The sequence below is a fragment of the Phoca vitulina genome, unplaced genomic scaffold (genome assembly GCF_004348235.1).
Source record: "Phoca vitulina isolate PV1807 unplaced genomic scaffold, GSC_HSeal_1.0 scaffold2, whole genome shotgun sequence".
Lineage (NCBI taxonomy): Eukaryota > Metazoa > Chordata > Mammalia > Carnivora > Phocidae > Phoca > Phoca vitulina.
Genome location: NW_022589705.1, coordinates 77,317,895 through 77,343,940, shown reverse-complemented (window position 1 = coordinate 77,343,940; position 26,046 = coordinate 77,317,895). Strand labels below are relative to the sequence as shown.

The following is a 26,046-nucleotide window of genomic DNA, read 5'->3' as shown; positions in this document are numbered from 1 at the left end:
CCACACGTGCATGGGGCAGACACAGTCACACATGTGCACGTGCGTTTATGCTCGGTCACCCGCACTTTACTACACACAACCAGAGACGCATGTGTGTGTATATGCATGCAATCGCCCCCCCGCCACACGTCTCCAGGCACACGTCATCCCTGTGAGCACCCTCCCGGGGGCACGGACTTGTGTGTGCAGCCCCCCAAGTGCACCCGCTCAGACGCACGTGCGGGATCACCAGGTCCCCGCCGACACCACCACGGATGGCTCCTGGCAACCCCGGAGGGAGCACACATCCCGCCCCCCGCCCGCCCAGCCCAGGCACCTCCCTCCCGCTCACCAGGTCCTTGGGTGGCTGGGCCAGCACGGCAAAGGTGGACAGGTGCTGGCACTGACAGCGAGTGTGCGTCGCCTGCGTCTCCAGCGTCTGGCAGCTCTCGGTGTCCCAGTCCCCTGAGCTGGCGTCTCTGGAGTCAGGGGAGAAGTGGAGTGATACCCAGCCCAACTCCGTGGCCCCTCACCCTGGTGCTGGAGGAAATCCAGGGTAAGGCCACACCCAAGAGGCCCGGTGGCTGGGAGCCCCCAGATGTGCCCTGGACCCCTCAGGCCGAGGACAGCCCCAAGGGACCCCCTCGCCTTCCAGGTGAGACAGCCCCCTGACAGAGTGCTAGCGCTGCACCCCACACACACAGCCCCAGCCCAACTCACGCTCTGGAGTAGTCCCAGCTGGCGCAGTGGGGATCGGTGGTGCCCTGGGGAGCAGAAGCGACGAGCGCAGCGTGGGGCAGGGAGCTCGCCACCCCGGACCACCACCCCTCCTGCCGCGGCAGGCCCCGCACAGGCCGGAGGCGCAGCCAGCTATCGGACAGGCCTTTGGCTGCCCACAATGGGGTACCCCAGGGTTACTGTCTGGGTCCCCACTCACGTTGATGATGTAGGAGAGCTCCACTGTGATAAGGGGCTCAGCTGGTGGCTGGGTGGGGGGCCGCACAGTCACTGTCATCACCCTGGATGTGACGGCCAGAGGGGGTCTGGGGGACAGGTGCTGAGGTCAGCTCCTGCCAGTGGTGCCCAGAGCCCAGGAACCCCAAAGGCGCTCTGGATCAGGGGCAGGGGGCTACCAGGGAGCCACGGCCCGGGAAAAGCCCAGAGGTCAGTGGGGCCCGGGACTTCAGGTGAGGTCTAGAGCTCAGTCCAACAGCCCCGGTCCCCGGGAAGCCTCTGGGAGCTGCACAGACATCTTTGAGAAGCCCCTGTGTCCCTAGCCAGGCAACAGGGCCCGAGGTCCAAGAGGCTGCAGAGGGAGCTCCCCGCGGCCAGCAGAGGCTCAGTCCTCCTCCTCTCACCCAGGTGGCCCCAGCCACCCTTCCCGGGGACTCACCTGGGGGGCGGCAGGATGAGGCCCAGCGTGCGGTAGAGCACAGCACCGATCACAAAGTAGGAGGACGACTCCTCGGGGTCTGCCGGCAGGAGGCGCTGGTGGGAGTGGCCGGGGCCAGGGGGCACGGTTCCTGGGCCCCTCCCCCTGCCAGGGCTGCCCACTGGGCCGGAGGCAGCTGGCTTCCCCGGGGAGGAGAGGCTGAGCACCTCCTTGGGTAGGAAGAGGCGGTCCTCCGAGTGCCGCACCCAGTCCTTCATGCCCCTGCGGCCGCGCATGGGGAACGTGATGTCACTGGACACGGCCGAGACCGGTTCGCGCTGAATGCTGATCACTGCGACCCGCACCAGAGACAGAGGGACAGAGGCGGCCGGGAGAGTCACAGGGGAAGAAACAGAAACGGGAGAGACAGACACCAGGAAGGCAGACGCAGACACCGAGGTTGGTACAAACACACGGGTGGGGGACACGCACACAGAGAAACAACCCCGGGGGGTGGGGTGGGGAGGGGAAGAGACAGGGACAGAGATACAAAGAAGGGGTTAAATGAGGGAAAGAGAGGACCCAGAGAGACAGAAAAATAGGAAGAGCCCTCAGAAACCATCCCTCCCCCACAGCGGCCTGGGTTCTACCCTATCCAGCCCCCACTCCCTAGCCTGCCTCCTGGTACCCAGGTTGTCTGTGACAATCAGAGAGCTCTGGAAGGCCTTGAGGGCATCGCCCACCAGGTGAATGAAGTCCTCCACGACACGCAGCAGGTGCACAGAGCCAGGGGATACCTGGAGACAGAGAGTATATAAGGGTCCGAGGCAGGGGTGGGTCCTGGGGGAAAAGGCCTGGAAGCCCAGCCCCTCACCTGCTGAGCATCATCCCACTTTTCCTTGTTCTCTGCATCCACCATGAAGCTCACCACCTGGAAGAAGCGCTGGGGGCAAGAGCCGTGGGTGTCAGGAGGTCCCAGCCCCAGGGATGGTGGCTTCCCCCTCCATATAATCACACACGTCACCCCCATAGACTCTGCCACGGGGGCCCAACCTCCCACTGCAGTCTAGGGTGCCCTCCTTCCTTCTGGTGGGGCAGGGCGGTACCTGCACGTCGTCAGCCGAGGGCACATAGGTGGCCCTCTTGAAGGTGTCAGTGACATTCCTTAGAATGTCCACGGAGAAGAGCAGGTCTCCGCTGTAGTAAGTACGCCGGGCCAGCAGCTCCTGTAGGCTGCGCACCACTTGGGACATGCCCTCCCCTGCCAGCATGCGCTGCCCTTTGGCCAGGTGCTCCCGAAGCTGCAGGCGACAGGTGGGCTGCTGTCACCACGGGGTCAGGAGCTGGGACCGGCCTCGGGCCCATCCCACTCCAGTCCACCCACTGCTTGCATCCAAGAGGGGCAAAAGGTCAGCGAGAGCTGCTCAAAGGGGCTCATAGGAGACAGGGTCCAAGAAAAAGACCTAAAGATACTTGAAAAAGACCAAAATAGAAACAGCTAGAGAAGGGAGGCGCTCAGATGTGTACATAAAAGATGACAAGCACGGCACAGGGACAAGGCACCTCCCCATCCCAGAGGGGTCATGCACGCTCTGAAGTGTAACGCGCCCTCACTATCACTCCCTCTTTCAAACACGAGCTCCGAGTGCAAACACACAAGTACCAAATACAGTCAGACACGCACAACACACAGGCCACATTCACTGCCGACACTCTTAGCAGCCCCAGCAGGCCCCGGGCTGAGCACTGCGGACATAAAAATAAATCCAACTTCGCCCCTGCCTTTAAGGAGCTCCCAGTCTAACGGGACACAGACATTTCGATGAGCATTCATGACACCTCATGACTGGGAGGCTCGGGGGACCAGAGGAGCAACAGAAGGAGGCGCCAGGAACAAGGGAAGACACTTGAGAGTCAGGCCCTGAGGTATGAATAGGAGTGTGCTGGGCAAGGAGAGACACAGGCAGGCAGAGGTGGGCACAGCATATGTATGCCAAGGCACACGGGCAAGAGCAGGAAGCAAGCTCCCTCCACCCCTTGCCCGAGCCTGGGACAGACCCTGTGCCACCCCAGCCCAGCGGGGCACACTCACTGACAGGTACAGGTAGCGGTACTCGTGGGAGATGCAGCGGGCGAAGCTGGGCAGACCCCAGTATGCCACGCCCTGGGCACTGAGGAGACAGCGGCGGCTGGCAGACCCTGCAAGGGGGACAGGACGGGACCCGGGGTTGGGTGTGGGGGCCAGACTCCTACTCACTTCACTCCACACCTGAGCACAGAGGCTCAAACAGGCGGGGGGTGGGGGCAGAAGGGAGTGAGCAGGAAAGGCGGAGGTGGGGGCTTCGGGGAGAGTCACCCCACCGCTCACCTGAGGCATTGGGGGGGCACTTGTTGTAGATGATCTCGCCAGCAGCCGCCTTCTTCCACGTCATCAGCATCACATACTCATCCCTGCACATCTCGTGGAAGGCTGTGGGGACAGTGGAGGGGCTCAGCTAGGCCCACAGGCTTGTCCCTCCACCCCCTAGCGTCCTGTGGCCGATACCTGGACACCTCTTCTCACTGCAAGGCTTCACCTCCTCTCCGGTGCCCTCGCAGGGGTAGCCCTGCGCGCCCGTGGCCTGGCACATGCGGAAGCGGCGCTGCCAGCCCGTGTCGCACGTCTTGGAGCACAGGCTCCACGCGTTCCACGGCCCCCACTTGCCATCTGCGGCTGCAGAAGGAGGGTGTGAGTGGCCCCAGCTGCTCCCGGGGGGCCGGGCTGCCACCTGCCCCCCCTGGCACTGAGTACTCACCTGGGCACTCGAGGTTGCTGCACTCGCGGGTGTCCGTGAGGGCCCCTGTACACGTGGCCCAGGCTGGGCCCGCCACACTGCACTTCCGGCTGCGCTGCTGGGTCCCATTGGCACAGGATGTGGAGCACGGGCCCCAGGGACCCCATTCTAGCCACTGGCCTTCCACTGCATGGGGAGACACAAGCAGGGGCGGCCGTTGAGCAAGGGCTGTGGGGACCAATGGGGGCAGGGAGATGGCAGAGCCTGTTAGGCATTCAGATTTGAACGGGGCCAGACCCACGGGAAAGGGGTGGATGAAGGGGGGCTGCAGTGAGCTGGTGGTGCCTGGGCCTGGTCCTGCCTGCCTGTCACCAGCTCCAGGAACGTAGGATACCTCTCCACTCAGCACCGAGGCAGCACTTGCTCTCTCTTGGTAAGGGAAATGGGCCCCAGGGACACCTCTGGATCTCTGCCCACTCTTAAGTCCAGATTTGTGTCCCCTCACAGCCAGGCTGGCCATGAGCACCAAAGGGCAATGAACAGCGAGGGTATCTCGGGGCTTAGGGGAAGGGGCAGCCTTCTTTTGTTGGGGTTACAGTGTGGCAACTCCAAGTCTGGGCCCGGCCACATCACCTCCCACGCTGGCAGGTACGCTTTGCCATTCTCCCCATGCTTGGTTCAAGTTCATGGGCCCCCAAGGGCAGAGCACTGGACCTGACTGCCTCCCCTGGGTCTCCCGACCCCCACCCGGCTGGGCAGCGCCCGCCTGGAAGCCCACGGGCGCTACTGACCCGGGCAGGCGGCCATACTGCAGAGCTTAGTCTGCAGCTCGGGACCCTCGCAGGCCTTGCCGCCGTGCTGGGGGGGCACGCAGGTCCGCATCCGGCTCCGGGACCCCCGCCCGCAGCTGCGGGAGCACAGGCTCCAGGACCCCCACTCCTCCCACACGCCGTGCACTGCAAGGAAGCACGTGGCCGGTGGCTGGGCGGCACCTTGGCCCCGCCCACTGCCCATCCGCCCACCAATCAGGAGCTCCGGCAGCTCTGCGACAGCTCCTCATTGGCTCTGCACTGGGCCCCAGGACTCCGCCCTTTGGGGGGAAAATGGAAGACACAGGCTTCTAGTCCCAACTCACACAGGATACCTCCTGTGGACACCAGGACAGGGAGACTAGGACCGACCCAGGAGGGGAGCCGGGGCTCCTCCTCTCCTGGGGGCACAGGAAAGCCCAGGAAAGGGCTCAAGATCCGCCCCAGCCTATCTATCCCACCCCGGCCCTCCCGATCCCCAGACCCAAAGCAAGAATCCAACATGACAGGCCTGGGGCAAGAGTAGTGCCCGTCCCAACCGCAAGCGCATGGACACACAAAGAGACATGAACCTCTACACGGACACTGACACAGAGAGCTCACACTCCGGAACACAGCTTTGCCCCAGCCTTCTGCAAGCTCTTGCCACACTCCCGGGTGCCAAGACCCCTTCCCAGGTAGCCCTACTCTAAGTCCACGGCCAGGAGCTGGTCATGGTCTAGGCACCGCTGCACTCCCTCAGGGAACAAGGAACAGGACTGGCTGAAGCGGCCCCCCACCTCCCCATGGCGGACCACCTGTCCCAGGCAGGCGCATGCACATTCTCAGTACTCCATGCTGGACTGAGGAGGCTCCCTGGGGACTGGGATGGGGCATCAGAGCAGGGAGGGGATGGTCAGGCAAGGTTTCATTTAAAAAAAAGAAGAAGAGGAAGAAGTGTCATTTGTCTTAGATCTTGAAGGGCAGGCTGAATTGTAATAGCCAAGGTGGGGATAGGATGAGAATAAGCCAATGCAGGGGGATGGGAGAGTGCAAGAGGCGCTGGTATGGCCAGAGTGTAGGGAACACAGAGGGCAATGGGGGTAAAAAGATGAGCCTTGATTACCAGGACACAGGCATCAAGGGAGTGCTGGGCCCAGAACCAAGCCCACTGGTGCGGGCCCTGGTCTGATTCATCTGTGTCCCCAGCGCCCTGTGTGGGGCTGGCCATGGTGTGGGGGACAGTCAAGTTTGCTGAATAAAAAAAAGGAGGCAACCCACCATCTTTGGAAGATGAACCTGCCCAAGTCCCAGGCAGGACCTACCCCTGCAGGCAGAGCAGGCGGGAGGATGGGCATACCTGGGCAGGTGGCTGAATTGTTGCAGGGCCGGGTCTCCCGCAGGGGCCCGCTGCACAGGGTCCCATAGGGGGAGGACACGCAGGAGCGGGTCCGCACCTGCAGACCCTGCCCACACGTCAGAGAACACACGCTCCACGGGGACCACTCCTCAGCCGCCGGGTCGCCTACGAGAGAGGGACAGCGTCGGCGGCAGGGGGCACCTCCCAAGCACTCAGCCTCCTAGGGATCCTCCTACCCTGACCCCAAGTGACAGGCTCTGAAGGAGGCCGCCCATCCCTGCCCACAGGCCTCACGTGGCAGGGATGTGACTGAGCTCCAGGACACAGACACAGACGGGCACACGCCAAGCACACATGCCACCAGACGCCACACCGTCGGGCCCCCGCCGCAGAGGAAGGGAGGCGGGCCCGAGTTACCTGTCTGCGCCATGTATAGCCCAGGCTCATCTGCAGACCTTGGCCACTGGGTTTTCACCTTCGGTTCCTCTTCCGGCTCCTCACCTGGAACACGGAGGTGGCGGCGGGGGCTCAGCAAAGGCCAGCTCTGTCCTGCCACAGTGGCGCAGAGAGGGCGGCCTTGCTCTCCCTCAGCCCGAGGGTCTGGAACCAACTGCAGGCGATGCTGAGTGAGCATCAAGTCCTTGCCCCTCCCCCACCACCATCATTTCACAGATAAGGAAACCGAGGCTCAGAAGGCCACACGGGACTCGCCCACAGCCTTACAACCGTCTTCTCCTCCTCTTGCCTCAGCTGGACTGAGGAAGACTGGAGAGGAGTGGCCACTCACGTCGACGGGCTCCGGGAGGCTTCTGGGCCATGGGCTACCCATACCTAGCTCCTCCAATCCTCCTCTGGGAGGCAGGGACCACCGTCTCTGTTTAAAGATGAGGACACTGAGGACCAGAGAGGGGAAGTGACTTGTCCAAGAGCACACAGCCTGGTAAGCCTGAGGCCCAGGCTCTTTCCCCTCACGGGACTGACTCCTCAGGCTGACAAACAGACCACCCCCCACGCCTGCCTCTGGGACGTGATTCATGCCAAGCCAGGGGCTGAGTGTCAGGCCTGGATTCTGCTCCCCATGCATCACTGGACTGTGACCTAGAGGCCCAGGTCAGAATGCTACTCCTCTGAGACCCCAGGGCCTCGGGCAGGTGCCTACAACCTCGCAGACCCTCCTCCCCACTGCTCCTGTGGCTGGGAGAGCAGCAGGTGCTCCCGGAGGCCACTGCTGCCTCAGCCTCAGCCTCAGCAGGCTCTCAGCTGACCACCCTGATTTATGTGTCTGGTCTAGGCCTTGGAAGCACCACCAGTGCTGGAGGAGGGGCTGGGAGCTCCCCTTCTCCAAAGCTGGCCCCTCCTGCTCAGACATGAGCTCATCCAGGCCCCCTCCCACGGGCTAGGGAGCACGGATGGGGGCTGACATGAGCACAGAGGGGCAAGACCCAGCCCATGTAGAGGCTGCTGGGCAGGTGGGAACAGCATTGGGGACAGGACTCAGCCCATGCTGTCCCGGGACTAGAAGGTACTGCTGGCCCCCAGCCCCAGGACCTCTTCTATATCTGAAAGCCAGGTCAGCACCAAGCAGGCACGGTGTTTGAAGGAACCCAAGAGGGCTATGCTCTTTCTGCCCCCTGCGGCCCAGTCCAGGCTCTGCGTCCGAGAGAAAGCTCTATCCAACCAGGCACCAAGAGGGCCACCTTGAGCAAACCTGCTGGGTAGGGGGCCCTGAAGTGCCACTCAGCCCAGCTTCTGGTCTCATCAACTCCAGGGCCCCTCCCTCCATTTCAGCCACTAGTCGCAGAACTCAATCTACATCCTCCCCAAAACTTCTCCACCAGCTCAGGACAACTGGAGTCGTGCCCCATGTCTCAACTGGGGCACGGACAGTGATCAGCTGTGTGACCTTGGGCAAGTGTCTGCCTCTCTGTTTTCCCCTCTGTAGAACAGTACTCGGAATACCCCCTCCCTTGAGGGCTGACTTGAGGACTCCCTGAGAGGGGGGCCATGAAGCCCTTGGCACCCTGCTTGGCATGTGGTGAATGCTCCAGAAGGCAGGACCCATCTGGCTTATTTTTACCATCTCCCCCTCCCCTCACAACCTGCACCTCTTCTGCACCCTCACTTGCCACCCTTCAGCCCCCTCCCTGGGGCCTCCTCCCTTCAAATGGCATCTGCAACCCCTCCCGGCCTCACTTTGGGCCCTGCCTCCAGCAGGACCACAGAAAAGGTGCCCATGCCATGCTTGCCCATTCCTGAATCCCTTCACCCAGCCCTTCCACCACACCCGCTCAGCCAGTCCCCAGCCCTGGAGCCTTGTGACAAGCCGCCTTCTCCACGCCCACCCCCAGGCTGCTGAAGAAATCCACAGCTGTGCCAACTGGCACCAGGACAGATTCAGGGCTGCATATCCGCTGGGCGCCTGGGGCTTCTCAGCAGCACTCCCTGGCTCCCCGCCTTCCCCATTCCCCACCTTCTCTGTGCCAGACCTTGACCTCTCTCCTTGAGCTCATCTCTGCTCCCTCACTCTCTGCAAGGAGCTCCTTTACAGAGAAAGCAAACGCTGTGACATAGGAGGCCCCCCAAGCCTCGCCCCTGACTTCTTGCCCCAGACATCCAACTCCCAAATTCCCTGCAGTCCCTCTTACAAAGGCCAGCCCCCCCCCCCCCCCCCCCCCCCCCCCCCCCCCCCCCCCCTACAAAGGCCCCCCCCCCCCCCCCCCCGCCCTGCCCACCCTGGCCCTGCTTCTCCCCCTCCCACCTTCCAGGAGGGCTCCACCCATTACCCTCTGGCTCAGCATTTGGTCAGCATGGTCTTCCCATGGCCACCCAAGAATGGACCTCCATTCTGGGGGGAGCCCTCCTTCCTCCCCCAGCTACTGTCCCCCCGGCTCCTCCTCCCCATCAATAAGTGTTCCACAGCTGCCATCTAGTTTCTCACCTGCCACTCACATCCTGGCTCAAATGTCACCTCGCCTGGTAATCCACTGCAGTCTGGCTTCTGACCACATCTTTCTGCTGAAACTGTTCTTGACAAAGTCATCAGCGCCCTCCTTATTGCTAAATCCTATGGCCGCTTGCAGCTTCGTCCCACTTGACCCCTCGGCAGCACGGGGTCCTGTTGACTCTTCCTGCCTTGAAACACTCCTCTCCCCGACTCTCCTGGTTTCCTCCTACCTGTCTGGCTCCTCCATCCCAGTCTCCTTGACTGCTCTGTCTTCCTGCTGCTTCCCACATCGGGCAGCTATGCTCCGTCAGGTTTCCGCCGCACCGCCCCCCCCCCCCCCCCCCCAGGTTTAATTTAGCCCCTCTGAATGGCTGCTCCCGAGGCATTACCCACAGCACCCCCACGCTGGGCTTCGCTCCTGTGTAGCCTCCTGCCTTCTGAACAGGTCTCCTGATGAGGGGCCCTCAAAGTCAGCCCGTCCAAAATGGGACCACCATTTCTTCTCAAATCTCTACCTGCTTGTTTCCCACCTTTTTCACCTCAAAAACTTCTAACTGATTTTCAAAATCCAGCTCACGTGGCTTCTCATTTCTGAAGTCTTCCTCATCCCCCACCCCCCAGATAGAGTCAGCTGTCCCCTCCTCTGTGTGCCCTGTCGCCTCTGTGTCCACCTTCTGACCGTCTGAACCTCCCTGGGCTCGTGGGCCCTTTGGAAGAAGGCCGTGGAAGCCATCTCCCTGAGCACAGTGAACACTGGCCCTGGATCCGGTCCAGAGGCATACCAATAAACGCCAACTAACACGCCGCTCCTAGCTTCCCCCCCCCACCCCGTGGGGGTCACCAGAAATGGTCCCTTGTAAATCTTGAGGATCAGCTCCGCCCAGCAGTCCTCCACCTAGACCAGGCCCCATCCTGACACCCATGTCCTAGTAAACATTCTGCAGACGCTGCCCAGCCTATCACAAATCCAGCTGAGAATCCCTTCATCTAGCTCCTGCCTGCGTCTAGACCCTCACTGTGTCTGTGGCAACCCCCAGCCGTCAGCCTGGCATCCAGGAGGGCCAGCAAACCCGGACGTGATGAGAGCCGTCTGACCTGCTCGCTGCGGAACCCCACCACTTCCCGTGGTCTCCACGCCTCTACAAACTGTGCACCAACCCTTTGCTGGCCAGCCCCAAGACGGAACCAGAGGTGATGTCGGTGGTTTCTAGAATCCATCCGATTTGAAAATCAGAACGTGTCACAGGCCCAGCTCTTGAGTCCCTCTCCAGGCCTCCTGGGCTGGACCAGAGACGGGGCGTGGGGACAAGCCCAAGGCCACAGGGCCAACACTGACCGCCCCCCCTTCCATTCCCACCCCACTTCCCTCAGAAGGTAAGCCAGCAATTCATGTCCCCCACAGATGAAAGGCAGTTCTGCCTGAAGGGGAGGAACACAAGTAAGACCAGAGTAGTTACCCACTGAAACCACGTTTATTCAGCATATAGCACGTGCAGGCCCCAGCCGGCTCGGGGCCCACCACTGGGGGAGTCTAAGAGGCAGCTGAGCCAACAGGACAAGAGGGGGTTCTGGAGGGGGTGTGGGCACCCCCAGAACTTCCAAGTGTCTTGTCCAGGGAGCAGCACGAGCTTGGAGGACCCAGGGCTCGGATGCTCACAGTCCTGCAATCTATCGCCTTTTTCACCTGGGAGCCTGCCCTGGGTGGGACAGACCTACTGCCTGGAACCCGCTTCCCTGCTCAAGCCCAGCCGACCTCCTAACTGTTCTGTTTTGTTTTGAATAAGGTAACATTTACTACACAAGCCCTACTTGCCAGTCACCGTGCACCCTACCTCGCCTCATCTCATCCTCATGAGGATGGGCTCTCCCATGTTACTAATGAGGACAGCGGCTCCGAGGTCGCATGCCCGACAGAGGCTGAGTGACATTCGAACCCAGGCCTGCCTGACTCCTCCGGAGGCCACGCTCTTCCTACTGAACTGCGCGGCTCTAACAAATGCAGTCCAACTTGGACCTCCTCAGAGACGCCTTTCTTAATTCCATGGGACCTCGAGTCATTTCCGCCCACCTGCTCGTCATCCCCCCCCCCCCAAGCCCCTCACACCTGCTACTGTTATCCTGTTTTAACACCACCTTCTAATCGTTCCTTTGCATATCCACTCCCCACTCCCCACTGGAGAGCCTGATTCTCTTCTGTAGCCTCCAAAGTGATCCTCTGGGAGCCCAGCTCAAACCACACACACTCCCCCTCCCCTGCTGAGGAACCTTTGGCAGCTCCCCACAGCTACCAGTGTAAACCTCAGAGCCCGGCATGCGCTGGCCCCTGCTGACCTGTGCAGTCCTGTTTTCCTCTCCCCACCAGGCAGCCAAGCACACTGCAAGGTCATGTGGGCCAGTGAGAAGGATGTAGCTTTAAGAGCCAGACAGATGCAGATTTGATTCCCAATTCCACCAGAGTCTTGCTGTGTGCCCTTGGGCAAGTGGCCTCACCTCTCTGAGCTTAAACACCTCCAACTGAAAATAGAAATGATGCATCCTACCACAGGTTCAGAATTAAATGAAACAAGAGATATGGACGGCCCAAATACAATAAGCTCTCCATGGAAAGGGAATGCCACCTCCTTCTTGTTATCTACATGCTTTCCTCTCTGCGATTGGTGTTTCCTCCCCTTGGAATGCCCCTCCTCCACCTCAATCTGCCAAAATCTTCTATGTTAAATGTTGCCTCCTCCAGGAAGCCTTCCTAGGCTGACCACACAGGAGTTTGGCTATGCTGGTCCCTTCTGTGGCTGAGACCCTAGGCTGCCGCTCTCTGCAGCTGTGAGTATTCTGGGCTCGTCCCTCTTGTGGCCACTATGGGAGGGTCTCAATCTCCCTCGCTCCTCTTGCACAGAGGGCTTAGCTCCGAACAGCTAGACAGAAGACAGGCATTCAGCAAACATGGGCCAGATATCCCTGAGCGTCCCCCTACCCCAGTCATACAGGAGCCACTCTTGTTCCACGCCCCATCCCCCGGCACTGGCAGATAGGGTGGGCTCAGGCTCTCTGCCATTTGAGCAGACTACAGACACCTGCTACACCATGCTCTGCAGACCCTGCCCCCAAACCCCACGCAGTGCAGCCCCCTCAGCCTCCTTTGTCATGAATGTGTTAAAAATAACCACGATAATCATCACTTCCACGGGGAGAGCAGTGCGATTTACAAAGCAGTCCTCCCTCCCAGGGCTCTCTACATCCTCCCTGAGGCTGGCCCCGGGGCCCTGAGTAGGCACCAACAGATCCCCTTGAAACAGGGCTCTGTCATGTCTCTCCATGGCTTCCCACCCCCAGCAGTGCCTCAGAACCCCACGGGGAGGGGGTACCGGGAGATGGCTTTGAAAACCCCAAGCTCTACCTCTGCAGTCCAATGCAACTGGGTATCCCCATGAGAGCAGATGCCCAGCCAAAATGCCAGTTCCCCGCTGAAGACTTCCTCCCCCAAGCTGCTGGCCTATCTGCCCAGCCTCCCAACAGAGTGAGCTGGGGCCCTGCCACCTCCCCCACGTGGCCAGGAGCTCCTGGAGAGCAGGGACCACACCTGACTCATCCGACCTCATCTGGCCTCCCCCACGACACCCAACTTCTTGCTGCCTTAAGGCCCTCGGCCAATGGCGGCAGGGTCCCAGAGCCTTGACCCCATCTCCCACCACTGGGGCTACTGCCCAGTAACGCCAGTCCACTAGACCTCCCTGTACCGACACGCTCACACTTCCATGTCCTTGCATGGGCTGCTCCCTCCTGCAGGGTTGCCCAAAGCATGCGGTAGGAAATGACTTGGGGTGGCTCACAAACATGCCATTAAACAACCCTGGATCATGGACTGAGGCAGTTCCCCCTTCCAGGTCTCTTTTTTAATTAGGGTGACTTCCTGCCAATCTATCTGCCTGCGGTGGTCTAGTTTGTGCCTGCCCTGATGCAAGTAATAGGACCCCTTCCCCTGCTTTAAAACCTCACAAGTGTCCCAGTTTAGATGATAAATTATACGGCTGCTTTACTTTTAATCCTTCCAAATGCACGCAAGATAAAGTCTCTGGGGGCGCCTGGGTGGCTCAGTCGTTAAGCATCTGCCTTCGGCTCAGGTCATGATCCCAGGGTCCTGGGATCGAGCCCCGCATCGGGCTCCCTGCTCAGCCAGGAGCCTGCTTCTTCCTCTCCCACTCCCCCACTTGTGTTCCCTCTCTAGCTGTCTCTCTCTCTGTCAAATAAATAAATAAAATCTTAAAAAAAAAAAAAAAAGATAAAGTCTCTGTGCAGTCCGAGCCTTCAACACATCCCCAGCACATGCTCATTTCTCTTTCTAACAAATCGAGAGGAGAGACGAGCAGCTAGTGAGAATTTACTACTGTCACTTTGTTTTCATTATGGTTGTCTCTTCTGTTATCTTCTACTTCAAATAAGTGATACTCCTTTCCCATTTATGATGTGAAATTTCTTCCTAATATATTAAATTTTAAAAGCAATTCAATTAAAAAATATTTCATGGGCCAGTGAACTCCTATTCACTCCTCAAAACCCAACTCAGAATCACCTCCTTTAGACGGCCTTCCCACCCCTTTGTGGTTGAATCCCTCACTCTTCCTGCTCCCTTGACATCTAGCCCATGTACATCATACCTACTGCACTAAATTAGGACAACATGCAGTGATTTATTAGGGATTTACCATGTGCCAGGGACTGTGCTAAGCACTGACCCACAGTCTCTTGCTTAATTACTCTGTGAATAGCTCTACTAGCCCCATTTTACAGGTGATAAAATGGAGGTGAAGAAACTTGCCCACAGTCACACAGCTAGTCAGTAGTGGGGTTGGGAACTGAACCCAGGGCTGGGCGACTTCGGTCTGTGGCCTTGACCCTGAAAGCCGTACACTAGTGGTCACGCTCCCCCATCAGAGGGCAGGAGGTGTGTCTGGTTCACCTTGGATCTCATTCACTCAGAGCCGACCCAAGGCCTGGCACAAACTCCACCCTGATAGAGACATGAAGATGTGCGTGATGGATGGGCTGCGACTGGGCCCCTGCTGCGATGTCTCAGGAATCTGGGCCCCCCTCCCCATCTTGTGACGGAGCACACAGAGCTCCAGCAGCACAGATTGGGGCTGGAAGGTCCTTCTAGGAAATGGACAGCCTGTGCTAGGTCTCCCTGCCCTCCTGCTCCCACCCTGAGAGAGGCCCGGCCTCCCCAGTGTCTGAGCCCCAAACAAGCAGGTAAGGCTGCACTTCCTGCCACCAGATGAGGCTGGCCAAAAGAGGACAGCAGGGCCTGAGCGCTGGGAGGAGAAGGACCAATCGACAGGGTTGGGCAGGCAGAAGTAGCTTCCCAGAGGAAACCGGGCTTGAACAGCGCTGGGAAGAATGGGGAAGATCTGGATAACCAAGGGCAAAGGTCATTCCAGGTGAGGGAAACATCCCAAGCAAAGGCAGGGAGTCCAGAAAGCAGGGGCTCGGGGAGCCAGTGAGGAGCCCCGGTCAAGGGCAGGACAGATTTGGAGCGAAGGCTGAATAGCAGGGGACAGCGGGGTCTGGGGTGGGGCTGGAAGGCCAGGCTCAAGAGTCTGGGCCATGATGGGGAGTCTGGTGGTTGGATCAGGGAAGTGATGCACAGATGACGGGAGGTCCTGAGGCCCCCAGGGGCAGCCCCCTTGTCCAAGTCACCCAGCAGCAGTGGCAGAGTGGGGATTTGAACTTTTGCCTCAGGAATGGAGCCTGGATGATGGGGAGGTGGGTGAGCAGCAACCGGCCAAGGATGGGACAGTGGCTCTGGGGAGGGCAGGGCGTGTGGGAGAGGAGGGGGAGGGCTGCCAGAGCAAAAGAGCCCTTCTCCCAGGTATCACTCGGCACAGCCAACGCCCCTGGCCAGGGCCTCATCAGGTCTCAGGGTCTGTGGGCAGGAACTGCAGGGTGACAGCTCTACCTCTTCCCCCCGATTCCTGCCCCGGCCTCAGCCGGCATCCGCTGAGCTCCTTCCTGCCTGCCTTCCCTTTCTTCCTCTCTCCCCACTTAACAGATTGCGGCAGCAAGATGGCAAAAATTTATGGCTCAACTCACCAAAAATAACAAGAGATCTATCAAAGGCAGTTTGCGTGAAATTAACAGGCGCCTGTACCCTCTTGTCAAACGCACTCGGCTCTGAGGCGGGCCCGGGCACTGCACTCCGGCGCGGCCCACCAGCTCCCGGCCTCATGGCTCTCCCAGTAGCGACCCAGCCCCATTCCTCCTGGCCAGGCCACTGACTCTACTCCGGGTGTCCCAGGGAAGGGGAGCACAACTCCCCTGCTGCAGTACCTAGCAGAGGGGCTGGGACAAGGGTCCTCCTCTTCCTGCTCACCACCAATCTTGTCCTCCATCTGGCAGTTCCATGTGTGAGCCGGTTCTCCCATGGCTGGTACCTGTGTCCAGCCGGCCCGGTGGGCCGGGGGTGGCGCTGCCACCAGGCACAAAGTGCCCTGAGCCCTGATGATGCCCTGGCCCTCAGACATCCCCTGCCACATGGAACGAACTGAGCCCTATGTCCATTGTCTCTTGCCCCTAAGAGATTGGGCAGAAGGGAGGAGATGGCAGAGAGGAAAAGTCTCTTGCCTGCCAGGGGAGAGGAAGGAAGTCTGGGCAGCAGTGTGCTGTGCAAGCCCACTTAGGAAGACGGATGACACCTCACCCCCTGCAACTCCCCACAAGGGCCCTCCCTGCAGGCAACCCCCACGAACAGCCTGAAAACAGGCCAAGCAGGACAAGGGGCGTGAGCTGAGGTCAGGCGTGGAACAGCTGGGAGCCTAGGGCTCCCTGCTCAGAGATGATACCAGGCCTCATGCCCAGGGACAGGCAGCATCCAATCTCCACCCATCCCCAGTCTCAGAGGCCCCTGCAGAGGCTGTGATGATGATGGGGACCATGGTGGCCTTCCCATCACTAGCCCTCTCTGACCCCCAAAGACACCCCAACTACCAACCAACTCCTGCTTCCGGCTTCCACCAAGCCCAGCTGGCTGCTCCTGGCTCTGTGCTCCACATGGCAGCCTGCCCAGATGTGCCCGCCCATGAGGGTAAAGCATTGCTCCATCCACTGCGGACCACTGGGCCAAGGGACCACAGGGAAAGCCAGACAAAAGAGGCTGCCCTCTGCTGAGCACGATGGGGGAGGCCCCCACAGAGTGATAGGCAGTGACCACCAGGCAGGAAGAACCATAAACCTCCTGATATACGCCTGGTGCTCTCCGCCGATGTTCGACAAAGAAGCGAAATGCAATTTCTTCCTGCAGGCACTAAATCCCAGGCCGGCCTCCAAGGCCCATAACCTGCCCACGGCCTGCTGTCACTCGGACGGCTTCATCGACCAATGTTAAAGGCCAAGCTGGCCAGGGGGAGAGGCCAGAGCAAGGCCACTGGGCACTTGCCATGGACAGGCATGGTGCCAAATGTCTCCTGGGGGAGGCTAAAAGCCCCCTCCACACTGCATTGGGAGAGGCCGCTGTCATGATAACTAGCCCCTCTAATTAATTCAGAGATACCTCCCCGTTTTACAGATGAAGAAACTGATGCCAAAAAATGGGATCCGCTGAAGGGAACAGTCAAAGGCAGTGCCCAACTCCAGGGCTCTGGCCTCCAAAGCAGGGGCGGGGACAGGTCATACTCCAACACTCCTAGTGGCCCTCACACAAGACCCCTTGCCTCCCTGTAAATACTCTCAGGCAGACCTAGATGCCTCTTCTGACTTCCAGCCCTGCATGACATCCTCATGATGGTAGGCCAGGACCTGTTACCCCAAATGGGGAAACCGAGGCCCGGAGAGGGAAGGGAACTCCCTTTTAGTACCAGAGCTGGGGACCAGAACCCAGATCTGCCCCCCCCACACCCACTCCCTGCCAGGCCCCCTGGCCAGTCTCAGGCCCGGCACTGTGCGGCAGGCACATGAGATCCAGATGAGGGGCTAGGGGCCTTGAAGCTGCAGGAAGGAGGGCCGGCAGAAGGTGGCTGTGGCGAGGCAGCTGGGGTGGGAGCAAGAGCATGTAGGACTCAGGGCTCGCAGAGCTTTTGCCCAGTCAGCAGGAAGCTCTAGCTGCTGGCAGCCTCGGTCCCAGAAGACACAGGCCCAGAGGGGGAGAGAGGGGATGCTGGGAGCTGAGCCAGCCCAGCCCTCCAAGGCAGCCTTGAAGCCCAGGCCTCTTCACCTGGGCACCGCCCTCTGCCCTGACCCTGCGGCCACTGCCAAAAATCACTGACCTGTGAGGACAGGAACACATCCCTGCTCCCTGCCTACTCTCCAGCCTCCAGGCAAACTTGTCAACTTGCAGTGCCAGGACCTGCCACGGTCACTCCCAGCTTGGGGCCTTTGTTCGCACTGCTCCCTCTGCCCGGAATGCCTTCCCCGCTTCTTTGGCTTCGCTGGCTTCCACTTGTCCTTCAGATCTCTGCTCCTGTATCACTTCCTTCAGGAAGCCTTCCTTGATTGCCCAGTGTGGGGAGTCCTCTCCCTGGGTTCACCACACCTCATTGGCCGATCTCTGCCCTCCCATTCACCCACCTAGACTGCAAACTCTTCGAGAGTGAGGTCTAACCCAAATCCATTTCAGGGAACCCCAACATCGGGACAAGGACAGACACAGAGGGGACACGGGTGAAGGACCATACGAATGGCCTGGGGATCTGCCAAGACGGGCCCCAGAGGGCCCCCTGGGCACACCCAACCCCACCAGGGCCCTGCTCAGACTCACCATATCTCATCTCGGTCGTGAACAGGTCATTGCTGCTCCCTGAATGCAAATCGGCCTCAGCGGGTGGGGCCGGGCCCCCGGGCACCAGGGCATTGGACAGAGTGTGGGCAGCCGGAGGGCCTGGAGGCGTGGTGGTGGTGGCGGGACCGGCCCCCGCCTCCCCGGGGCAGCTGCAGCCCGGCTGGGCGAAGCCACAGGCCCGGCCGGCAGCCCGGCCGCACTCCTCACTCCAGCGGCAGAGCACGCCGCAGGTGAACTGGCTGGAGTTGTTGTTGTTGATGAGCAAGACCTCGACGAAGCGGAAGGCCAGGGCGGCAGGCGCCAGCAGGCGCGGGGCCTCCGAGGGCTCTGCCGACAGGCACAGCTGCACGAAGTTCTTGTCGAAGTGCAGGAAGGTAAAGGGGCCTGAGCCGCCGCACAGTTCCAGCCCCGCTGCGGCCTCCTCCTCCTCCTCTGGCCACCCCGCCTCTGCCTCCGCCCCGGCCACCGCCTCCTCTGGGCTAGGCCGCAGGCAGGTAAAGTTGACCAGGTAGTGGTCCAGGGGCAGCAAACGGGGGGCAAAGTGAGTGCACACCTGCTCCTGGCGGTTGAAGCGCAGGTAGAGGGAGTACTTGGTGGGGTCAGGGTTCTCCAGGGTCCAGGAGCAGCCCGAGGCGATGGTGGGAAAGAGGTCCTGCAGTGAGAAGGCCCCGTAGAGCACGCCTGAGGCCAGGGCGGAGCAGGCGCTGGGGGCGGGGTCGAAGGCGGCGGCCAGGCGCAGGGACAGAATCACAGATAGTAAGAGGGGACAGGCTGGGGTCATCCTATGTCCCTTGCCCTGTGGAGAGAGACGGCGGTCAGCGGTCCCAGGCACTACCAGCATGAGTTCTCAGTCTCCCGTGGCCTCCTCGCTGCCGGGGGGTGGGCCTCTCGGGGAAGACTTTGAAGTCACCCACCTCCACCTGTGTGATCTTAGACGGGGGACTCGACTGCTTAGAGCCTCAGTCCCCTTACCTGTAAAATGTAGGCACGTGGGAGAGTGCCTGACTCTGGAAGCCCTTAAGAAACATCCGTTGTTGTCTCTGTCACCCTGCGATTCCTCGGTCAGTCCCACCAGCCACAGGCACCCAGCCTGACACTTGGATCTAGCCCCATCCCCACCACCCAACTGGAATTCTCCAGAACCCTTGCTCTCAGTCGCAGTGTATCGTGATCAGCTGTGAGGCGTGTCACGTGTAATCCAGCGGTAATTGTCAAAGGAGCAATGTTTGACAACGATTTGCTTTTTTATAAATCAGAGCAATTCAAGGTTATTCCCGGAACAATGTCATTCTCACTCGCCTGCTTTTACTGAGTGGGCGAGAAAGGGGAGGAGTTACGACCGGTGCGCCAGGGGCTGCGCACAGCCTGAGCCATGCCCCTGGGGGGCATCGCAAGTGTGAACGTCATGACTACCGCTGTGGTGGATTTCCTGGTGGAAACAACGGGGCGAGGCACCTGCAAAATGGGTGCAGTATTCCCCTTAACCCCTCTTCCCTTCCTGCCATGGGGTTATCGTCCCAAGGCCTGGCTCAGGGCCCGCTACCCCAGTAAGGCCACCAAGCTATCGCCCAGCTCGCAGCTCCCGCAGCACCTGCCTGCAAGTCCATAGCCCCAGTCAGCACCTCTATCCCCTGTTGTCTCCCCCGAGCTAGCTCATTCATCTCAGGAGTCTTCAAGCTCCTAGGAGTGGAGACCGGGGTCCACTGATTTCTCCCTCCCCGCCAAGTGCTGCACTGAGCCGAACCCCCAGCATGTGCTCCAGGTGTGGGCAGGCAACCAGGCCTCAGGCCATACCCTGACAGACGCGCAGGGCGGTCAGGCCCGAGTGGACAAAGCCTAGCGGGCAGGGCACCTGCAGGCACCCTCCCACCCACCGGGCCAGGCCAGAGCCACTACCCAGAGCCTGCACAGCCTCCACCCTAGCTGTCCAGAAAACAGAGCCTGGCACCTGGGCTGGCTACGTCCTGCTTCCAGCCCTGCGCCCGAGGTGATCCCCATTGCCTCCCTCCTCCGTGCCTGCAGCATAGCTCACAGCACTGGATGGGCCCCTAGAGCCTGGTTGCTCCACATTAGAGGAGAAAAGATGAGGCTCCAAAAGGGGAGGCGACCTGCTCAAGATCACACAAGAGTGATCCAGCTGGGACTGGAAGCCGGGACCCGAAGCCCCAGCCTGGGGTTCCCTCTCATCCACCAATAGCCTCTTGCTCCGCGTCCCCTTCCTTGCCCAGGCTTCAGGCCCGATGGACAAGCCATTAGCCCTGGGAACTGAGTCACAAACAGGATAATTCACAGATGTGGCCAGATGTTCCCAAGACCCGGAGGCTCCCCAGGCACAGATTTCCCCTTGGCTCTTTAGGAGCCTCAACAGTGACTGGAGGGGTGAGGGGGGGAGGGCAGGAATTAGAACCCCAGAATTCCAATCCCTGTGCAGCATCCGTGGAACTCCTCACTGCCCCAGATCCTGCACTTGCCCCTCCCCAGCCATGGGATAAAGGGGGCATAGGGGGACAAGCTCAAGGCAGGCTCATTTCCTGGGGAGGAGCCACCCCAGCCTCCTCCAAAGACACGCGTGGAGTTACTGGGCAGATGTCAGAACAGGTTGTGTCTCCACTCCTCCCGCCAGAACTGAAAAAGGGACACAAGAGCCCTGGCCTTCCCTGCCCCACATCATGTGTGTCCCAAACTCTCCAGCCCACCCCCAGCCTGCTGCAGCACCAGCGAAGCCGGGAGCTGATGATGAGTGACATCCAATCCCCCCGCTGCCCCCAATTATTTTTAAGCAGGCTGCAAAATTCAGGCCATAGCTGCAGCTCAGCAGAGGGGAGGTGGGGGCTCATTATAACTGGCCTCACCTCCCCCACTTAGAGCAGGGTGCGGAATCTACACACACACACACACACATACACACACACACAGAAGCTGGAACACTGCTGTGCCGTGCAGACATGCACACAAAAGCACGTATGCACAGACACATGAGAAGACAGGTGTTCCCAGGCATTCTACATGTGAACAGACACATACGCACACAGACACGCACACAGATCAGTGAAGCCACAGATGCGTGAATTCATACGCACACCAGGGTACAGGCACTCACATGTACAAGGTGTAAAGAGCCAGCCACTTGTACACTTGTACAGAGAGGCAAATGTACTCTCTCGTGTGAACACACACACAGGTAGCTGGCTGTTCGAGGCTTAGCACATGCCAGCTAAGTGTCAGGCAGGATCTGACTTGCTGCTCCTTCCTTTGTTTGTTCTTGAAGCTGGGGACTCAGACCCCCCCCCCCCCCGCCCAATCCCACCTCCTGGTCCTCAGCTGCTCCCTCCTCCATAGCCCCAACCCATCAAGAAGTGTTAGGTCCAGACCCTCAGAGACACAGCCTGGCTTCTGCACAACCGAGCCACCTCTAAACCCTGCCCAAGCCCCCTCCTCCAATCAGTCTCCTTCAGACACCCGCTTCACACCAATTCTGGAATTTCACCCTGCATCTGTATGACCCTCGTGGTTCCTGTGGTGACATAAGACCTCTGGGGCCCTTTATTTTAATATCCTTCTCCACCCATAAAATAAGGCAAACAGCACAATTCCAAGCTAAGTCAGAGAGAGCCTCTCCTGGGAGGGGACCTGGAAGGATCCTTACCTCACAGGCTGCGCAGGTGGCTATTAGCCATGATCCCCCCTCCCTGAGCCTCAGTTTCCCCCTCTGTGGAATGGAGACCACCTTCTCTTTCAACCTCCCAGTGAGTTCCCGGCACAGAGCCTGGCCCAGGCAGAGCACTCACACGGTCCCTTCGCCTTCTCCCCTCCACCTGGGAACCTCACAGACTCTCCCTGCTTCCCTGCTGAGGTCCACCGCTATCTCTGGGAAGGCGCTTTGGGCTGAACCACGGAAATGGCTTTGCCACCTCCAAGCCCAGTAAGATCACAAACGTGCCCAAGAGCTGGAGAGGACAGGTATGGAGCTCAGCTCTGAGGAAGAACTTCCTAGGTCAGGAGGTTAATGGCGAGGATAATCAAAAGGCCTCCTCCCTCAGGACCTCAGCGGCTGAGATGTGTGAGCTGCCGGGGGGAACCTCCCCCGCTCCTCGGGCTACCTCCCCCGCATGCCTGCCGCCCGCCCGCCCGCAGACCTGAGAATCCCACCCTCTGCCCAAGCACACTGAGACCCCACAGGCCCGCCCGGCCTCGGGCTTCCCCTTCTGCCCCAGTGAGGGAATCGGAGGCTTTCGCAGCAGCTGGCAGGGACAAGAGCGGGGACGGGGGGCACCTCAGGGCAAGGGCTGGGTCTCCGGGATCCCCGGGATCGAGCCCCTTGCGCCCTGTGGGCTGGGAGCAGCGGCGCTGGGTGGCGGAGCGCCGGGAGCCCCGGCCGCGGGCGGGGGAGGGGCGGCGGGGGGGAGGGGCGCGGCGGTGCGCACCGCGGTCGCGTTTATCCACCTGGCAGCTCCAATTCGCCGGCCCGTCACTCACCCTCCGCCTCCCGGGCGCTCGCTGCGGGGCCGAGCCCAGGCCGCCACGCGGGCGGGGACCCCCCACTCGGAGCCTTCGGGTCCCGTGCCCATGCACTGGCCGGGTGGCAGGGTCCTCAAGGACCCCTCTCCGGGAGCTCTGGTACCCAGGAGGGCGCACACCTCCATCCAGCTTCTGGAGCTGGTGGGCAGGACCGAGGGGAGGGGGCTCCCCCGAGTGCGGCCCCGCCTTCTCCACCCGGCCAAGAAGGCCGCTCCTCCTCTAGCTCAGGGGTCTTTCGGTCCCGGGAGGGGCCCTCCCGCCCACCGCGGGGGAGGGAGACGGGGGGCGGGGCCGCGAGGGGAGGGGGCGGTGACTCAGCCGCCCTCCGCCCGCCTCCCCGGAACTTTGCAGCAGCTGGAGCCGCCGTTGCTACAGGAACCGAAAGCTTTTGTTCCCCAATGTCAGGGCTGCCCGGGCAGACTGGAGGCTGGGAGGCTGCCACTCCCCGGTGGGACCCAGGCCCAGCCACACTGCCCAGAGGACTTCCTGCAGCAGAACGCCACGGATTCGAGCCGCCTCTCTCCCCCTTACCCGCCCTTCACCAAGCCACTCCCGGCAAAGCCAGGTTTCTTCAAACTCTTGGGGCCCTCAGGCCGGGTTGCCCCCTAACTGTGACCTGGAGCACTAACTGTCCTGGAAAGTTCCTGATGGCGTCTGACCCCCTGGGGAGAGGTAAGAGGTTCCTCTGAGCACCATGTGCTCCTCTGGTGCTGATTTCCCACGTGGGCCCCCCTAACAGGCAAGCCTACCTTTGGGGACCTTGACTTGGGTTTCTTCCCTGCATTTATCCTACCTCCCCTACTTGAACCAGGACCTCAGAGACCTTGGCCTGGCTTTCACTGATGCCCCTCTGGCCAGAGCTGATCCCAGAGCAGTCCAACAGATCCAGAGCACCCAGATGGTGAAGGATGGGTGAGGGAGGGGAGAGGCTGACAGTCACAGGCTCCCTGGACCCACTCTGGGAGCTGGGTGGTTTCTGGCTTTATTATCCTGGGGGTTAGAGTGAAGTCACTAGAACCTGTTCTGCACTTCTCCTCTGGGAATAGGAGTAGTGTGGAGAGGGGCCTGACCTTGGCCTTGAAGACAGCCCAATAAACCAATCATTGTTGAGCATTACTAGGTGCCAGACACTCTGTACAATCTAATTTCATTCTCCCAGCAACTATATGAAGCATTTATCACTGACCCATATTATAGAGGGCCAAATGAAGCTCAGAAAGGTTATGTAGCCTGCCTAGGTCACACAGCTTTTGAACCCAGGTCATCTGGCCAAAAGCTGAGTTACTAACTACTTACTCAGCTCCATTACCTGGGCATTGGGAGGGAGAGAAGAGTGCAGAGACCATCTGAGACCTCATTTTGAGTTACAAAAATGCCTACCACATACACAACCACCCCAGGCTAGACCTCTCCCTTTCTGAAGAGTGATGGGGGAGAGGGGGAGCCGAAGAGGGGAGCAGAGAAGGGAAGACGAGGGGGGAAATCTGTCAGTCTCAGTCCAGGGAAGACCCTCCCTCAAGCCTCCCACCACCACCATCAGGGCATACCCCATCCAGAGTCCACATTGACCCCTATGGCAGCAAGGGGGACACTCCCCAGGTGCCTGCGCTGTCCCAGGGCCAGGTGGACTCCCCCGCCTATGCCATGCCCAAACCAGACTGAGCCCACCTTCGCCCCCACCCACCACCTAGTGGGGACTGCCATGGGGTAGACAGAGGCTCCCTGGGGACACCTGCCCAAGCCCAAACAAGCCCATCCAGACCATCTCAAATCCAGGGGCCAATCCTGCTGGTCTGTCCCTGATAGCTCAAAGGGCTCCTGAATCCCTGCTGGGATGAGCCCTCCACCCCACCCCACCCCACCCTGCCCCCAGAGCATAGGGTCTGACAACCAGAACTGTTCCCGCACGGCTAGCAGGAGGGGGCATCCGGCCTCGCCCGCCAACCTCCTCTTCCCCAGGGACTTCCCAGCGCCAGTCCCGCAGCCACCGCTGCTGCTCCGGCTGCGGAAACCTGGGGTTACCCGCGGGAGGAAAAGGGGCGGCGGGTCCGGGGCTGCGGGCAGGGGGCGCCAGAGGACGCCCAGGGGCCCGGCCGGCAGCTGGCGAGGCGGGCAGGCGGGCAGTGTCTCTGGCCCGGGAGCCCCTCCCCCCGCGGGCACCAGACCCTTCTTCGCCCGCTCTGCACCGTCCGCGGCGCAGAGGACTTCCCTCGGACCGAGCTGACTGCGGGAGTGGCCGCCAACTTCACAACCTCCAACCCCCCCCCCTCCCCGCCCCCGCCCCATCATGCCAGCCCCCGGGGCTGCGGGAGGGTGCGTTTGGTGCCCGGCTCTATGCCCCAGGGGTGGGAAGAGAAGGATGGGGGATGGACAGACTCCGACCAAAGATGGACACGGGAGCCAGGGATGCAGGGCCAGTCGAGATCCCGGCCGGAGAGGAGGGGGCTCGGAGCAGACATGGGGGACACGGCCCCAAGTCCAGGCTGAGGGGGAGGAGACTTGCAGCAGAGATTGGCGAGGGATAGAGAGACTCCAGGCAGATATGGGGGAGGAGGCATCGGGACAGAAATAAGAAGGGAAGCATGATCGGGGTACTGGCGCGGGGAAAGGCAGTAACTATGGGCAGACATGGACGGGCATAGGAAGGACTCTGGGCAGAGATGAAGTGGAGGGGAGGAGCAGGGTCCGGCATCCAGACGAGGAGGGGCGATTAAGGGGAAATACACAGTCGAGCTGCAGGTTGGAGAAAGGGGCTCTAATCAAGGTGGGGGGCGCACTGCCAGGATCCAGGCTAAGATAGGAAGAGACTCGAGACAGTAATGAGGGTAAGGTCTGGGTCAGGATTGTGGGGGAGGGCTTTAGCAGAAATGGGGAAGGGGAAGGGGGTGGGAAAGGGACTCACCAGAGATGAAAGGGGCCTCGGCCCCAGGCTTGGAAGTTCCCAAAGAGATGGGAGTGGGTAGATGCAGAAAGAACTCAGTTCGGGAGGGGGAGGATTCAACAGAGATGGGCTAGGGGAGCGCCCCGAGTCCGGGCCGGTGCGGAAACTCGGGACCGCGCCGGGAGGGCTCGGTGCGGGGCCGTGTCGAGGTCTGGGACCGAGCACTCACCTGGGCGCCGTCAGCAGCAGGAGCGGGGGCCGGCGCTGGCGGAGGCAGCCACGGGGCGCAAGTTTGCCATCCCTAAGGCGGGGGCCTGGCCGGACGCGGGGCAGCTCGCGGCAGCGGCGCGGAGGGGCCGAGGCTCCCGCTCCGCGGAGCGGCGGGTGCAGAAAAGGCGCCGCGGAGCAGCGCGGGGCGGGCGGGCGCCGGGCCGGGCGCGAGGGCTCCTGCCACCGCCTCCTCGCCGCGCCGCCCCCCCCCCCGCTCCCCCGCCCCGAGCAGCGCCCGCGCCGCGCGCCGCCTCCTATTCGCGGGCGGCGGCCGCAGCCCCGGGCTCCAAAAGCCGGCGCCGCATCCTCGGTCTCCGAGCGCCGCCGCCGCCACTGCCGCCGCCAAACCCGGTTCCTCCCGCCGCTCCCGCCGCTCCGGCCGCTGCCCGCAGCGCG

At 61.0% G+C, this 26,046-nt stretch overlaps 1 protein-coding gene across 8 annotated transcripts in view; it reads right to left on the bottom strand.

The window, feature by feature from the left end:
* The window catches only part of ADGRB2 (adhesion G protein-coupled receptor B2), a 36,562-nt gene extending 10,768 nt beyond the window's left edge, over positions 1–25,794 (bottom strand). For 2 of the 8 annotated variants that reach the window (XM_032389209.1, XM_032389216.1), the window contains exons 1-15: positions 17,961–18,774; positions 6,691–6,774; positions 6,274–6,438; positions 4,917–5,081; positions 4,147–4,311; positions 3,897–4,064; positions 3,720–3,821; positions 3,444–3,550; positions 2,458–2,652; positions 2,226–2,294; positions 2,040–2,148; positions 1,373–1,703; positions 917–1,022; positions 700–743; positions 332–458 (exon numbers count right to left, since the gene is read on the bottom strand). In XM_032389209.1, the coding sequence (XP_032245100.1) occupies positions 332–458; positions 700–743; positions 917–1,022; positions 1,373–1,703; positions 2,040–2,148; positions 2,226–2,294; positions 2,458–2,652; positions 3,444–3,550; positions 3,720–3,821; positions 3,897–4,064; positions 4,147–4,311; positions 4,917–5,081; positions 6,274–6,438; positions 6,691–6,774; positions 17,961–18,762 (2,739 nt within the window). In that variant the 5' untranslated portion in view covers positions 18,763–18,774. Of the gene's footprint in view, positions 1–331; positions 459–699; positions 744–916; positions 1,023–1,372; positions 1,704–2,039; positions 2,149–2,225; positions 2,295–2,457; positions 2,653–3,443; positions 3,551–3,719; positions 3,822–3,896; positions 4,065–4,146; positions 4,312–4,916; positions 5,082–6,273; positions 6,439–6,690; positions 6,775–17,960; positions 18,778–25,609 lie in introns of those variants that run through there. The other 6 variants (XM_032389163.1, XM_032389189.1, XM_032389171.1 and 3 more) reach the window with 6 other exon arrangements.
* Positions 25,795–26,046: the final 252 nt, after the last annotated feature.